The sequence below is a fragment of the Beta vulgaris genome, chromosome 2 (genome assembly GCF_026745355.1).
Source record: "Beta vulgaris subsp. vulgaris cultivar EL10 chromosome 2, EL10.2, whole genome shotgun sequence".
Taxonomy (NCBI): Eukaryota; Viridiplantae; Streptophyta; class Magnoliopsida; order Caryophyllales; family Amaranthaceae; genus Beta; species Beta vulgaris.
Window position 1 is genome coordinate 20506566 of NC_079203.1, and position 16498 is coordinate 20523063.

The window sequence follows — 16498 nt, forward strand, 5'->3', positions numbered from 1 at the left end:
AATTAGATTTTTTTTCATTTTCTAAACCTGTTAAACCTATTTCTTCACACAAGTTAATTCCAGCATCACAACAATACATCATTCCAGCAATTCAAGGCTTAAGCCTCTCCCCCACACTTATTACAAACATTGTCCTCAATGTTTCGATAAACTCAGATTATATGAAGCAACGTGGCACTATAAGAGACTTAGAAAGAAACAACCTGGGGTGCAAGACGATGTCTCAAGTGCAATGCAGTAAGAGAGTGGCAGCGAGCTAGCTACTCTTGTGATAATGGTGATACAGTAGCTTGTAGCAGCAGCACACAGCAGCACACAGCAGCACACAACAGCATGTAGCAACAACACACAGTAGCCTGCAGCACATAGTAGAAGGAAGTAGCAGGACATAGAGCAATAGCAGGTTACAGCAGGAGGGCTGCAGTAGCAGGTAACATGCATAAGAGACTTATCTTCATTATAGTCTCTGGTATCTGCAAAAGAGAAACAAAAAGGAACAAGCATAAAGAGAACTAAATTAGAAAAATTAAATAAACAATTAAAAGTGCTTGGGTTGCCTCCCAAGTAGCGCTTGTTTAGAGTCTATAGCTTGACTTCCATCAAGTTCCGTTTAACCAGGATCAATCGAGGAGTTAGTCGCTTTTAGTGGTCGTCTTAGTTATCAAGGGAGACTTACCTTTTGTTTTGAATTCACCCTTTTTCCTCCATGAAAAACATTCCTTGATTGGAGGAAAAACTTTTCTTACCTTTGCTTTCTTAAGCTTAGGAGGAGTACCTGTTTTACTCAAACACACTTCAAGTAGATCATTAGTAGCATTAGTTACATGTTTTTCTCAGTCATGTCTTCAATTATATCAACTTTACAAACAAGATCACGTTGTGAATTGTTTTTAGGAGAATTGAATATATTGAAGTGAACTTTCTCTTCACCAATTTCAAACGTTAAAATACCATTCTTAACATCTATAATAGCTCCAGCAGTAGCCAAAAAAGGTCTACCTAAAATAATAGGTACCTCCACATCCTCATCCATATCAAGAATAATAAAATCAACAGGAATAATAAATTTATCAACTTTAATTAGCACATTTTCTAGTATTCCTATTTGATATTTGATAGATCTATCAGCAAGTTGCAAAGAGACAGTGGTGGATTTTATATTATGTAGTCCTAACTTCTTGCAAATAGATAAAGGCATAAGAGAGACACTTGCACCTAAATCACACAAGGCTTTAGAAAACTTAATATCACCTATAGTGCAAGGGATAGAAAAACTTCCTGGGTCTTTCAGTTTAGGGGGAAGCTTTTTCTGAATCACAGCACTACATTCCTCACTCAAAGCAATGGTTTCATATTTTTCCAACTTCTTCTTTTTAGACATAATTTCCTTAAGAAACTTAGAATAAGAAGGAGTTTGCATTAAAGCATCAATAAAAGGAATGTTAATATGTAATTGCTTAAACATTTTCAAGAATTTCTCAAATTCACTATCTAATTTAGTTTGTTTAAGTCTTTGTGGAAAAGGAATAGGGGGAACATAGGGTCTCACTGGGGGAGGAGGTGTTAATTCAGGTTCTTTTTCAGCTTCATAATTCTCCTTCTCTTTTTCACTTTCATTGGCGACCTCATTTTCTTTAATCGTACTTTTATGGTACTTAACTCCTTACCATTTCTAAGAGTGACAGCGTTGCAGTGTTGTTTAGGATTAACTTCAGTTTTACTAGGCAAAGCTCCTTGATTTCTAGAATTGATGGCATTAGCTAATTGTCCAAGTTGAAGTTCTACATTTCTATTAGAAATAGCAATCTGATCAACTTTAGTTTCCAACTTTTCAATTCTTTCAGAAGTAGCATTAGCCAATTTTTCAATAGCCAACTCCCATGATGGTCTAATTTCTTGTTGGGGTTGTTTTTGATGGAAGCCAGGTGGATGTTTTTAACATTAAAATTTTGTTGGCCTGGATTCCTCCAAGAGAAATTAGGATGGTTTCTCCAGCCTGGATTATAAGTATTAGAATATGGATCATTTTGTGGGTGCTTATTGAAATTAGAAACATATTGAGCTTCCCACATTAGCACATTCAGTAGTTAAATGAGCACCTCCACACAAATTACATGGCATAGTAGTAGACATAGAATTGACATTACTCATTTTAGTAAACAAATTGACTAAGTTGTCAACTTTTGCATTTAACATGTTAATTCCTTCTACTTCATACATACCAGCGGTATTCTTTGGTTTACCCCTATTATTAGACCAATGATAATTATTGGAAGCCATCTCTTCAAGTAATCTATTAGCTACTTCAGTAGTTTTACCCATTATTGCACCTCCGGCGGCAGCATCTATAGTGATTCTAACAGATTCATTCAGACCATTATAAAAAGTTTGCACTAGTAACCAATCAGGAACACCATGATGAGGACATTTACGTTGTAAATCTTTAAACCTTTCCCATGCTTCATATAAAGACTCCCCATCGTATTGAGCAAAACTAGTTATATTGTTTCCAAACTTAGCAGTTTTTCCGGGAGGAAAATATTTACTAAGAAAAGCTTGAGATAATGTAGCCCATGTTGTAAACGAATTAGGTGGATTAGATTTTAACCACATTTTAGCTTTATCTTTAAGTGAAAACGGAAACAAACCAAGTCGAATAACATCGTCAGTCACTCCATTTAACTTAACAGTATCGCATTTTTCAAGAAAATGGTTATTATCATTAGGGTCTTCATTATCTAGGCCACTAAATTGGTCTTGTTGAATTATTTGAATTAAAGCAGGGCGAAGCTCAAAATTATTAGCAGAAATAGTAGGTCTTACAATACTTGAAGGGCTCCACTAGCATTCGGCATTGCGTAGTCACGTAGTGGCTTTTCGTTGTTGTTATCCCCCATCTCTAATGGTTTATTGTCAGATTCTTCAGAGAAGATGTACTCCAAATCAAAATCTGGCAGCTTTTGTATTTGCTCCAACCTCTGTTTTCCTTAGTGCACAGCTTTCTTCAATCTCTGGATCAAAGAAACCAAAGAACATTAGTACGGGGCATAAACTATAAAGGTAACAATTCAAATAACTAGACTACTAATTGTTAAAACCACTACTAAAAATAAACTACTATAATAAACTATAAAATTAAATTAGAAGACAAGACCTCAGACTTACTCACACGAAAACAATAATAATAATACTAAAACTACAGCAAACAAAACAAAAATTAAGAAACTACAATTGAATAGTAAATCCTATAATCAAATTGAAGTATATGGCAGACCACTAAATACATCAATCAAAATTACCTAAACTAGTACTACTACCAGAAACTAGTAAACCACTAAAAAACCGCACTAACACAGGAAACTACTATAATAATGTCTAAACTAATATTAAAATTCCCTCTAGTATGATATTGAACTATTGCCTCCCCAGCAACAACGCCAAAAACTTGGTCGGTCCTAAATGTACCTTAAAATACCGCAAGTGTACGGGTCAATTAAAATAAATATAGGGTAAGCAAGATATCTATCGTTTCCCACAAGGAGGATAATCAACTACCAAATTAAGAATACTAATATTATCTAGACGATTCGAAAATAGTGATTGTGGTGATAAACTAACTACTAAAGTAATATGAACTACTATTAATTCTAACACTAATCGGTAAGAATCAAATATGAGAAACAGTTCCAGGACATAGATTTCGCCAATTACTTTCTACAATGAAATTAAACTAATTGCTGGGTTAAAGACTGTTGTATTGCAATGATCGAATTTCCTAATTTATATTATCTCCTCTTCCAAAGTAGAAAACGCATATTTATAATAACTTTACGCCTACTTCCGTGGTCGTAAACATTACCATAAACTCATTACGAACAAGAAATTCATGTAAACGATCACCCCTAGTGTATAACTATTCCTAAAATTATACTACTTGACGTTTGATAATTCCCCGAACTAATATTGAAAGTTCACTCCCGCTACTAATCCAATACCTTAAACATATAATCAACTGGCCAAATCAATTATACGAAATCAAACCAAAATTATCAAATTGCAAATGAAATAAATAAACCCAAACAACTAATTCAATTCATTGACAGAATTTAAATGACTACACCTAGCCCTAGAACAAAGAAATTTAGCTAGACATAAAAAATTAAATCAAACAAACCAATTGAGAGTAATAATCTGAAATTAAACATAATAATTAACAAAATTAGATAACATAAACTAAAAGAAGAGAGGAAGAACTCCAGATTCAGATGAACGTCATCAGATGAACGACGCTTGCTCTCGCATTGGCGTCCCGTGTCCACTGTCCTTCTGTAGTCTCCTGTTCTTCGTCCCCCTTTTCTTCGCTGCGTGCCTTCTCTATTTATCATCAAAACTGTTCCGCAAATCTCGTTCATCATCTCCAAAGATAAGAATCTAAAAGATAAGATTCTATCTTATTAGATTTGATTAATTCAGTCTTCTTGATTTTGTGCCGCCTGATTTCTTAGTTGGTTTCGTCTGTGTTATTGCTGCTGCGTGCTCAGTCTTTTATTCTCAATGGTCTACGTCCTCCTTAGTCTGAGGTTACCTTTTAATTGCTGCTTGTTGTTTTTGTTTGGCCCAACATCAAATTTTATTTTGCTGCCTTCCTTTTAGTCTTAGCTTCGCCTTCTGTTTTATTCAATTCATGTTAGCCCAGCACCCTTTTCCTTTTCTTTTTGCAATTGTTACCTACAAACAATTTAATAGAGTAATGAGCTTTAAAATGAAATATTTGCATAATAAACATATACTACTATCATATGTAGTAGATAAAATAAATTAGCATGTATGAGTAGTATATTTTACGCATTTTTCATATTTTAAATCAACTTTATAACTCAAGTAACTTAACTGTTATAATATTAAAATATGAGAAGAAAACATATTATAAGTCTCAAAACTTACACTAAAAAGTAATATAACAGGCAGAAATCATATATAAAATAGAGTCTTATCAAAAATCCCTAGTGGTCGAGGTTGTTTCTTCTTGTTAGGCCCAAGAAGTTTTTCCTCGTAAAAATCCCTTGTGTTCCTCTAGCTTGTTTATTTGTTTAAGTTTAAATTTCCGCAAAAAGTTACGTTTATTTCTACACATACAATTCACCCCCCCTCTTGTAGTAGTCCTAGGGAAATAACATTACCTTTATTAGGGGTGATTTGAGGTAATTATTGATGATTGGCGTAAATTATGGAATAAAAAAGACAAGGTCGTTTTTATAATCTCCAATTATGTTTAAATTTGGCCGAAAATTTTGGAGATTCACTCCACATGGAAACAAACAATTTTAATCATGTATTTTCAAGTTATTTGGCCGAAACTGGATGTATAGTAATCGAATTTCGGCAACATTTCTACAAGGGGTTAATGAATTTATCAGAGTTGCGTTAGAACATCAATCGGAGAATGGGTCAAAGTTAGTCTTGTGTCCTTGTTGTGATTGCAATAACTCAAGGGGGTATCGTGATATGGATCAAATTAAAGATCATTTGATTCGTCGTGGGTTTAAGAGTAACTATACTAGGTGGACATGGCATGGAGAGTTTTATGATGTGGGTATGAGCTCCACTAGCTTGTGTGATGATTTGCATGTTGATGAGGTTGAGGTTGAGATTGAAGGAGATGGTGATAATGAGAATGATAGGGTAGATGATGAAAATGATATGGTAGATGATGAAATGATAGAGTAGATGAGATGTTGCACAATTTGGAGGATGAAAGAACCGATCGTCCGCATATGTATGATAGTATTTTAAGTGCAGCGGAAAAACCTATGTATCCGGGGTGTACGAATTTCACTAAACTTTCTGGAATCCTCACATTGTTCAATATGAAATCGAAGCATAGTTGGACAGATAAAAGTCTAAGTGAGTTGTTCACTTTTTTACAAGAATTGCTACCTGAAGGGAATGAAATGCCCAACTCTACCTACGAGGCAAAGAAATTGTTGTGTCCATTAGGTATGGAATATGAGAAGATACATGCATGTCAAAATGATTGTGTGTTGTATCGAAACGAGTACCAGGATTTGCGTGAGTGTCCTAGGTGTGGAAAGTCTCGATACAAGGTAAAAGAGAATAATGATGAGGGGATGAGAAAGAAAGAAACTCCGGCGAAGGTTCTTTGGTATCTACCAATCATTCCGAGATTTAGGCGTTTATTTTCGGATGAAAATAATGCTAGATTACTAAGATGGCATGCGGACGAGAGGAAGAAAGATGGGATGCTTAGACATCCGGCCGATTCTCCGCAATGGAGAAATATCGACCGAAAGTTTCCCGTTTTGGTAAAGAACCTCGAAATCTTAGGCTTGGACTTTGTACAGATGGGATGAACCCATTTGGCACACTAGGTACCCAACATAGCACTTGGCCGGTTCTACTGACAATTTATAATCTCCCTCCCTGGTTATGTATGAAGCGTAAATTTATTATGCTATCGCTTCTTATTTCGGGTCCTAAGCAACCCGGAAACGACATAGATGTGTATCTTGACCCGCTCCTTCAAGATCTGAAATTGTTGTGGGATGAAGGTGTTTCCATGTTCGATGCGTATGCGAAAACTGACTTCACATTGCGTGCCATGATATTTTGCACGATTAATGATTTCCCGGCTTATGGGAATTTGTCAGGGTATACGGTTAAAGGAGCAAAGGCATGCCCTATTTGTGATGAGAATATGATTGAAAGCGGTTACATCATTGTGGGAAGAATGTGTACCTGCATTATCGTACATGGCTTCCTTTAGATCATCCATTCCGTAGAAGAAAAAGTTGTTCAACGGAAAAGTGGAGATGAGAGAAACCCCTGTACCTTTACGTGGAAAAGAGGTTTCTAATAGGGTAAAGGATATTGAAACAATTTTTGGCAAGCCCTTAAAAGTGTCTCAAAGAACTTATACAAGAAAAGATCTAAGTTTTGGGACCTTCCGTATTGGGAATGTTTGGAAGTCAGACATTGTCTTGATTTAATGCACATTGAGAAAAATGTTTGTGATGCCATTGTCGGAACATTGTTGAATATGCCCGGGAAGACAAAGGATGGAGTTAAAGCTAGGAAAGACATGGCTGAAATGGGCAGACCAGAACTAGCACCTCAGGAGCGGGGACAACGCTATTATCTTCCACCAGCTTGCTACACTTTGTCTAAGAAGGAGAAAACTAGTTTTTGTGAGTCCCTGCATAGGTTAAAGGTTCCTGCTGGATACTCGTCAAATTTCCGAAACCTTGTTTCACTGAAGGACTTGAAACTTGTTGGTTTGAAATCTCATGATTGTCATATCTTGATGCAGCATATATTACCTGTTGCAATACGAGGAATTTTGCCTTCCCAAGTAAGATATACAATCACAAAATTGTTTTCTTCTTCAGAACTATCTCTACAAGGTGATTGATCCTAACATTCTAGATAACTTGCAAGCCGATGTAATAGAGACGATGTGCCGATTTGAAATGTACTTTCCACCATCATTCTTTGACATCATGCCTCATTTGATAATCCATCTTGTCAGAGAAATTAAACTTTGTGGGCCCGTTTGTATGAGGTATATGTGGCCTTTTGAAAGACATATGGGTACTCTGAAGGGTAAAGTGATGAATCCAGCTAGACCAGAAGCAAGTATTGTCCAAAGAACAGTTGCTGAGGAAGTATCTGAATATGCAAGTCAGTATTTAGCACGTGCACAAGCAATTGGTTTGCCAAAATCTAGACATGAAGGAAGGCTTGAAGGTTGTGGTACCATTGGGAGAAAAAGATTGTGTCTTGATGGAGAGTTGAAAAGAAAAGCAGAATTGATTGTGTTACAAAATCTGAAACAAGTTCATCCTTACTTAGATGAGCACATGATTGTGCTTAGTGTTCAGTATCCATTGTTTAATGAACGTGACTTGATGATTGAGCATAATCGGACGTTCGTTGATTGGTTTAAAGAACGAGTTATGAACCAATTATCTGATACTCCTAACGATGTATCGGATACATTGAAATGGTTGGCATATGGGTCAAAGACGCAAGTTCTTTCCTATGAGGGGTATGACATCAATGGTTATACATTTTATACTAAACGGCAAGATGACAAATCCACGATGCAAAACAGTGGTGTTACGATGGGGGCTTTGTCATCAGAGTATAAAAGTAAAAGAGATAGAACTATTGAGACAATGAAGTCTTACTACGGGTTCATTGAAGAGATATTAGAACTTTGATTATGTTGACTTCAAGATTTCGCTGTTCCAATGCAAGTGGGTTGATATTCGTCGTGGTGTGAAGAAAGATGAACATGACTTTTTTACATTAGTCAATTTCAGCCGGTTAGGACATCATGAAGATAACTTAATATTGGCATCACAAGCAAAACAAGTATTCTACATGGTTGACCCTGCCGATTCAAAATGGTTTGTTGTCATGGAAGGAAAAAGGAGAATACTTGGAATTGATGATGTACACGATGAAGAAGATTACGATGCACAATTCAATGAAGTCATTGCTTCGTCAGTAGTCATTCCAAGTACATTAGGGGAAGATCTAGACACAAATTACATTCGTCGAGACCACAATGAGGGATTTTACGTTGGCAAAGAAATAGCTGATTAATAGGTAAATTATGTAATATTAACACAACTACTAATGTTTATAATCTTTAATTATTTATTTTGTGTTTTGCATGTTCAAATAATTGTGTATTAATTTATTGATTAATCTAACATGTACATGGTTTCAGGTGTAGTGATGGAAGATGAGATAATGCTGATGCATCTGATGAGCCCCAGATTACTGATGAGCTGTTACGAAGAAGAAAGTGAGTAGGCCAAGAGGTCCTACAAAAGGGATACGTTCCAAACCCGGCATTCAGAGAGTTCTTGCTTGGGATGAGTGGATACGTCCGATTGGGCGCTATGCTGGTGAGTACAAGATATTTGTGGGAGATCAGTAGAAGCAAAGTGTCTATCTTGTACGACATTGGGATGATGTTCCAGAAGTACAAAAAACACTTTGTGGGAAGATGCTAAAGTAAGTAACCTTATTCTTTTAATAAACTAATTGAGATTATGTTTATTATTCTAATCGTTTATTATTAATTGGTTTCACTAGTAGAATAAATGCTAATTGATGCGGTCATAAAGTGGCCTATTGCAGCGGTTTTGACCGCGCAGCAATTAAGGGGGCAGCATAGGTAAATAATATAATGCTGCGGTTTTTAACCGCAACAATATTTCCACATATTGCTGCGGTTTCTAGCATAAACCGCAGCAATATAGTTATTTTAAATATAAAAAAATCAGTATATTGCTGCGGTTTTTAGCCAAAACCGCAGCAATATGTCCTAGTACAGGTAAAAAAATTTTTTTTTTTTTTTGCATTTGCCAATTAAATTTGAAATATTGAAACCAAACAACTAACCCATTCACCATCCATTCAATTCGCAAACAAACTAAAGATAAAATGACATGAATCTCATTAATATATAAAGATTAAAAATCTAATTACATCAATATTACAAAAGAATAATATGTAAAATGAAAAAAAACTGAAAAAACAATCTAAAAATATAACAGCCCGTATTTTTAAGCATGTTTTAAATTAAGTAATGTGTTTATTAGTTTAACTAAGCTTTATATCAATAAATATTACTAAGAATTATTATTTTAAATACAATTATAATGGTGTGGATTTTATCAAAATGAGGTATTTAGTATATGCTTTTAAGCTCAAATAGGAAAAATATCCCCATTCTCATATTTATTACTCCTCGTGTCATCTCCTCAAAGACACACCACATCACTCTCATCTTCTTCGTGTCTTCAATTGAATCAGCCACAAAATATTTCAAGTTCAATCTGTTTCAAAGTCTTCAATTTATAATTTGAGATGAGTTATTTTCTTGGTGGAGGAAAAATTGATTCATTAAAACTTAGAGGTAAACCCCAAAATCTCTTCATTCTTCTCACCTCTGTTCTGTCCGTCGAATTCAAGCAACATGCACTCATTTTTTAGTATTTGTTCCTTCATCAAAGTTGTAGATCTCTTCGAGATATTGAATTTAGGCTCAAAAATTTCTTCAATCGGAGTTCGGAGCTAAGAGTTATGCTCTCTGGAAGTTGTAGTTGTTGCTGCCACTGTTGCAGCGTTTTTCTCTCTCCTCTGCCTTCGCGGTGCTGCTGCCACTGTCGTGCTGCCGCCGCTGTTGGTGGTGTTGCAGCTGTTGTTTTGGTTGTTGTTGCTGCTGGTTTGTGTTGGTGTTAAAGACTTGATTCCTTACTCCATTTACTGCACTCTTGGCTAACGGAAACCCCAAATCAGTTTTTGCCACTCTTATCAAGGGTAATATATGTAAGCTCTGTATTATCTTTCTTTTAATTTCAAAATTTGTATCAGTACACTGGTTTGAATCTTCAAATCAAATTTTGCATCTTGGGCACAATGTCATAATAGGACTTAAATAGTTGTTTTGATATTGGAAGTAAAGATTGAAACTTTCTTTTGTTAAAGTGATTGGAAATGGTTTTGGAGCTTATAATCTTTAGTAAGCTTGACGAATTAAATTTTACAAATTTTGTTTCGTATATTTCAAATCCAAATCGTAATTTCATGTCTGCAAATCAGTGTAATAATTTCCAAAATAAGGTTAATTAGAGTAGTATGTGAGTTGGTTAGAGGAATAGTTTAAATATAAGATGTGTTTAGTTCATGAAAAAGTTAATGAATATAGGAAAGTCAATTCATTTTTCTAAATTGTAGTAAGATTGGTGATTAATTATCGGTATTGCTTTTGAGGCATCTTATGTATATCAATTTGTGGAGCTTGGAGAATTAAAGGAGCTTAAGGGGGCTGAGTTATTGGATTGCATTTTAAGAAATTGGTTTGCAATTGAGGTAACCTTTATGTTCAGCAAAATTTATTTAAATGCCCGTGTATGCGTTATATTGAATTTTAGAAATCATATATCGTTTATAGTCATGGCCATGGTTATAGATGCATATTCATGTGTGGATTTGTAAAATATACATGACTTTGTTATGGTATTGGAATTGTTCGGATATGATTATATTTAAGAAATATGATTTGAGTATGATAATGTAGAAAATAATTTCAAAATTGTTTTAGCTGGCTTAGTTTATGAACTGAGATGAATAGTGGCAAGGTACAGGTGGAGGAAAATGATTCGTATATGAGTTAAAACCAGATAAGGTCGAATATTATGTTATGTTATGTTATAAGCCTGTACTTGCCAGCGATTTCTGTTATGTGATTAAACTATGACAGCGATATATTTAAAAGATAAATTATTTCCGAACAATTACCAAGTTTGTTTCTTATACGAAAAAAAACGTTTACGAACCAAAATCGTTTTGACGGGCTGAAGTAAAGTTACTGAGTTTTTTGCTCATTTTAGTTTTTGTTTTTGTCTTGTATTTTTCCTCTATAATTTGCAGGTGTATGTTCGGGTTTCGGAATGAATCAGAGAAAGAGCTTTTAGTTAAGAGATGGAAATTAAATTAGTGATTTGAAGTTATATTTAGAATATAAGTTGTTGATTATTAAGTTCTTATATGATGTTTAAGTATTATATTGTCTTGGGAATCAAGTAAGGTATTATGTAATCTGTTAATTGGTATTGAAGGTGATTTGTTGTTGTGGGCCCTGATCCACAGGTCCAGGATCGCTTCATAATAGGTTTGGTCTGCTGCAAGATAATGAATGTAATTTGAAGTTATTAAGTGTTAATTGAGTTTTATGAATGGTAAGTATGATTAGCTAGCAGCTCGGAAGTGCGGGCTGTTACAAAAAAACAGTAAACAGATTTAATAACAGGAAAAAAAAAACGATCTTAAACGGAAAAAAAAAAAAACTAACAAACAAATCTTACAAAAACAAAAAAAGAAAAAGCAAAAAAAAAAAAAATCTACAAGGAGGCCGAAAATGGAGGCCGATCTACAAGGAGGCTGGAAAAAAATGAAAAAAAAACGAAAAAAAAAAGGAAAAAAGAAACAGAAATCGCCACAGAGACGACGACGATCTAAGATGAATTTCGCTTGCTTCGCCATGATTGCTTATATATTTCGGTTGCGTTGCTTCGCCATCTTGAAACGACGACGAGACGAGCCAGACAACGAGATGAGCGAGTCGACAAGACGAGCCAGACGACGAGATGAGCGAGTCGACGAGACGAGCCAGACGAGAAAATCGCCACTGAGACGACGTTGCGTTACTGCGATATCGCCACTGAGACGACGTTGCGATGCTTTGTTGTTCGGTGGTGGAATCTCTAGATGAGCCACCGAGACGCGATGCCGACGAGGTGAGAGGTGAGAGCTGAGAGGTGAGAGGGTGAGAGGTGAGAGCTGAGAGGTGAAAGGGTGAGAGTTGAGAGAGAACGGCTGAGAGAGGCGTGAGATTTGAGAGAGCATTTGAGGAGAGAGAGGATGAGAGAAAGAATGAGAGAGGCGCGGATGAGATTTGGAGGCGTGAGATGTGAAAAAAAACCCCTACTTAACACGTCATGTCTTATATATTTTTTTTAAATATGTTTTAATGATATTGGTGCGGTTTTCATCAAAAACCGCAGCAATATATTGAAATATTATTTTTTTAAAATCATTTTACTATATTGCTGCGGTTTTTGTCAAAAACCGCAGCAATATGTATGGTCAAATAGTCAACTTTTTTCAAAAAGTTTCCTATTCAGACCATATTGATGCGGTTTTAGGTCGAAACCGCAGCAATATCTTTATTTCATATTTTACCTTTTCTTTTTACGTGATATATTGCTGCGTATGGGTAAAACCGCAGCAATACTACCGCAGCAATAAACAATTATTCTAGTAGTGTTTATTTTTGTATATTGAAGAGAGAGTTTGGAATAGAAGAGGATGTTTTGAAGAAACGAGATGTCTTGACTACATGTGATAAACGGTGGAGAGATTTCAAGTCAAGATTGGTGACTAGATGGATCACGAAAACGAGGAAGGGGCCTAACAATGATAGGCGACCATACGTGATGTATCCTTTCATCACGCGAAAGATCTGGGACAAGTTTGTAGAAAAATGTAGCTCTAAGGAGTTCCAGTATGTAATATATAATATGAAATTATATTATCATTACGTTCTTTAATATTGACTAGTTACTAAATCCTATATTAGGCTAAAAGTGAAAAAGCAAGAATCTCTCAGGCTGCTAACAAGCATCCTCATTTTTTGGGTCAAAAATCATATGCGGAGATGATTCCCATTTGGCAAAGCAAAGGGTATATCCCTTCCGCTACAGCATCATCTGTTGACTCATCTACATCATCATTGATTTCCTCCTTGCCGGATCGGATATTGCCTTGGCTTCTCGCGAGATCGAAAAAAGATAAGGATGGAAATTTCTTCTTTCCTAATGAACAACACAAAAGATAAAAGAGTCCATTGTAAGCATTGTTCAAATTTTATAACGTTTTCTTGTCTACTTACTCGTCTTCTACTAATCATATGATTTAACTTGAACGCAGGATGATTGGAAAAAGAAAGAAACTGAAGGAGAGTTTGTTCCAAGTCGGATCGATGATGCTCTTTCACGTTCTCTGCAGAGGAAAGACCGACCTGGGTGTGTGTTAACAGCTGGGAGTACCATTGGGATTACATCTGTTTGGGGAGATCCTGATCGGAGCAGTACTGCTCGCAAGGGTAGGGGCATGGATGATGAGGAGATTCAGGCATTAGAGGCTAGAGTGAGTCAAAGAGTTAGAGAACAGACAATGGAAGAGATGAACTCGAAGATAGATGCATTAGTTCAAGAAAGGTTAATGGCTTTTGCGACGCAGTTAGGTATTCAAGTACCAACTCCTTCCACTCCAGTCGTTCCTAGTAGTTGTCAATCGAGGGGCAATGATCCATTTGTGGACTTGCAGGTATATTGTCATTTTATATATATTCTAATTATTATATTATGCTTCTAAAACACTTAATTGATGTCATTCTTCTCTTATTGGATGTTAAGAATCAAGTTCCATGTCGCTTGGCAATAGCGGATGTCTCGTGACCGATCATTGTAGCTGAGGGTACCGTTCATTCACGTCAAGAGTCATCGTCACACTCTAACGACTACCGTGAGAGTATTTGTTGATGATTTTTATGCGGATTACGTAGATGTTCCAGTTCCACTCTCTACTCCATTCATCACGAAACTCAGTCAAGCTGAGGGTTCTGTCATAGAATGGCCAAAAGAGTTGGTATTTTTAGTCTCAGATAATCAGGTAACTTATGTTTAGTATTATGATTTAGTATATAATAAGAAATCTAAATGTGTATACTTAGAAATCTTGATTTATATAAACCAAATAATCTTTATTTTATATATAATATGAATTAAAAAGAAGTCGATTTGAATTAGGAACATATACCTAAAGAAGGTGCAAAGAAGAAGAAAAAGAAAATAGTTGCTAATGATCCTTGCACCGATGAGTCTGCACATAGACACATAGATCCATTGATTACCTTGTCACTTGAGGATATGTTTGATGCGGTCAAGGAGATGCATTAATTGTTTTGCCAAAAACCCGCAGATGAGCCTTTTAGTATCGAAGTTAGTAGGAGTTCCTACTTCAGCTATACTACTGATCATATGATCATTCTCTCTGGACAAGATGTTTTCCAACTTCTGACGGGAGAATGGCTTAATGTATCCATTTTGCAAGTATTTATGATGTGAGATTTCTCAAACTCTAAACTAATCAAAATTGATATTTATTAATATTACTGGCATCTAACTATAAATATTTGGAGTGTAGGTACTTGTCAGATGATAATGAGGTGAATGGAGATTCAAATATTGGTTTCATGTGTCCTAGTATGATTTCGGAGACCATGCTACGCCATGAACCAGATGTCGCGATCAACTACATGCAAAGGACAATGAAAGTCAATCGAGAGATGACATACATCATGCTTCCGTACATTGAAAAGTATGTTGGTTACACTAATTTTTACTTTGTTTTATCTTTATATATGAACTTATAGTTAAAGTATATGTTGAACATCACATTTTGTTGCATGCTTTAGGCAACATTGGATTCTTCTCGTCCTTTCTCTATCCAAAAAAACCGTATATGTATTTGATTCGCTTAAGAGATCAGATAGATCCTTAGCTATCAAGGAACCGATGCATACGTAAGTTAATAATTCTTATAATTCTTACATGTATTTTATGATATTTTAAATACTTTATAAATAGTAATTCTTTTATTGTACTTAGTGCATATACATCATTCATGCGCCTTGAAGGTATCAAAAAAGCAACAAAATTGTCTTGGATATCTATGAAGGTAAAGCTCTTATGGTTTTGTATTTGATACGCATTTTATAGTTCTATTTAATATTTCTTAATTTTTCGATTCTAATATGTGTATTTAAATGTGGTGTAGTGTGCTCAACAAACGGAAGGAGATGAATGCGGCTATTTCGTTATGAAATACATGTATCTAATCGTCCGCTTTCTCTATGAGTCAAATGAGTTGAAGAAGGTATATATATGTTGTAAATTCGTTACTTTACTTATATAATTTTAAAGTTTATTAACTAAGTTAACATATTTATAGGATTTTCCTCCAAGCGTTGAGCCATACACTATAGAAGATATCAACGAACTCAAAGACCATTTTGCGCAATACTTTAAACATCTCGTGGGGGAAGAAAGGGCCAAGTAACTTGTTAGTGTAATAAGTGTAGTAGTTGTACATTATTGGTTGATTATTGCAACATTGGTTGAGTATTGCAACATTGGTTGCTTGCTTGGTATATATATATATATATATATATATATATATATATATATATATATATATATATATATTTCCCAACGATTTCTTGGGTTATCCATATTACAAAGGAGACTATGCCGAATTTTCCCCTCACAATTGTTAATATGAATGCTTGTTTAGTTTTTTTTTTTTGGCAATTCAAAATTGTTATTGAAAACCAAAAAACACTTTTTGGAGAGTTACAACTTAGGCTAACAAACCACAGCCAACAGGAGGCTGAGCAACAAGCATACAAGCAGGCAACTCCCTAAGAATAGCCTACTAGCTAATGTCTCTTACAATCAATAACTGCCTTTGTTTCTCATTACAGTTACAAGTTGTATTAAAAAAAAATTCTTTAATTAACACATGAGCAGGGGTAGAGTGTTGATCAAAAAGCTTCCTATTTCTGCACTTCCAAATAGAGTAGACAACTTCAGTAAATAGCATCACCATTACTCTATTTTCATTCTTATTGCTTCTAGCTTTCTCCTGAATCACCCTAGTGAGATCAGAAAAACCTTCCACTCTAGCTGTTTGTCTCATCTGATGCATCAGATGCTCCCAAATACCAGCTGAGAAGCTGCACTGGAAAAGAGATGCTTGTTTAGTTTTGAATCATCAAATTTTAGCAATATGTAAACAAACCAACAAAAAAGCTGAAAAAAAACGAAAAAAAAAATTA

At 35.2% G+C, this 16498-nt stretch overlaps 2 protein-coding genes and 1 non-coding gene across 17 annotated transcripts; 2 read left to right on the forward strand and 1 right to left on the reverse strand.

Annotated features, from left to right (window-relative positions):
• Window positions 1-260: 260 nt before the first annotated feature.
• On the reverse strand, window positions 261-1465 carry LOC104884611 (uncharacterized). The gene is made up of 4 exons (XM_057392907.1): window positions 952-1465; window positions 677-775; window positions 409-473; window positions 261-356 (listed from the first exon to the last, which is right to left on the reverse strand). Exons 1-4 carry the CDS (start codon window positions 1463-1465, stop codon window positions 261-263), a joined length of 774 nt encoding a protein of 257 aa, XP_057248890.1.
• Window positions 1466-2410: 945 nt separating this feature from the next.
• Window positions 2411-2517, forward strand: LOC125495392 (small nucleolar RNA R71). Its single transcript, XR_007272029.2, has one exon. It is a non-coding gene; the product is annotated as a small nucleolar RNA R71 (small nucleolar RNA).
• Window positions 2518-9769: 7252 nt separating this feature from the next.
• Window positions 9770-15794, forward strand: LOC104887063 (uncharacterized). 15 transcript variants are annotated; one of them, XM_057392540.1, is made up of 11 exons: window positions 9772-10908; window positions 11470-11512; window positions 13178-13446; window positions 13528-13926; window positions 14016-14271; window positions 14581-14722; window positions 14806-14979; window positions 15077-15184; window positions 15270-15339; window positions 15439-15537; window positions 15613-15794. In XM_057392540.1, exons 6-11 carry the CDS (start codon window positions 14640-14642, stop codon window positions 15718-15720), a joined length of 642 nt encoding a protein of 213 aa, XP_057248523.1. In that variant the 5' UTR covers window positions 9772-10908; window positions 11470-11512; window positions 13178-13446; window positions 13528-13926; window positions 14016-14271; window positions 14581-14639; the 3' UTR covers window positions 15721-15794. The 15 variants fall into 15 exon arrangements, 14 of the variants coding, with proteins under 14 accessions (XP_048494681.2, XP_019103486.2, XP_057248523.1 ...); XM_057392542.1 differs by having other exon boundaries at window positions 9772-10365; window positions 10810-10908; window positions 11470-13446; XM_048638721.2 differs by lacking the exon at window positions 11470-11512 and having other exon boundaries at window positions 9772-10365; window positions 10810-10908.
• Window positions 15795-16498: the final 704 nt, after the last annotated feature.

Bases quoted from the DNA above. Each gene is read 5' to 3' on its own strand.
- LOC104884611 (XM_057392907.1), bottom strand. From the start codon at position 1,465: ATGTTTAAGCAATTACATATTAACATTCCTTTTATTGATGCTTTAATG. The intron at 474-676 runs GTAAGTCTCCCT...TCTCTTTTGCAG, and splicing joins GGGTGAATTCAAAACAAAAG to ATACCAGAGACTATAATGAA. The intron at 357-408 runs GTAACCTGCTAT...TATGTGCTGCAG, and splicing joins GCTACTGCAGCCCTCCTGCT to GCTACTGTGTGTTGTTGCTA.
- LOC104887063 (XM_019247941.3), top strand. From the start codon at position 14,640: ATGATCATTCTCTCTGGACAAGATGTTTTCCAACTTCTGACGGGAGAA. The intron at 15,340-15,438 runs GTAAAGCTCTTA...AATGTGGTGTAG, and splicing joins TGTCTTGGATATCTATGAAG to TGTGCTCAACAAACGGAAGG. The intron at 15,538-15,612 runs GTATATATATGT...ACATATTTATAG, and splicing joins AGTCAAATGAGTTGAAGAAG to GATTTTCCTCCAAGCGTTGA.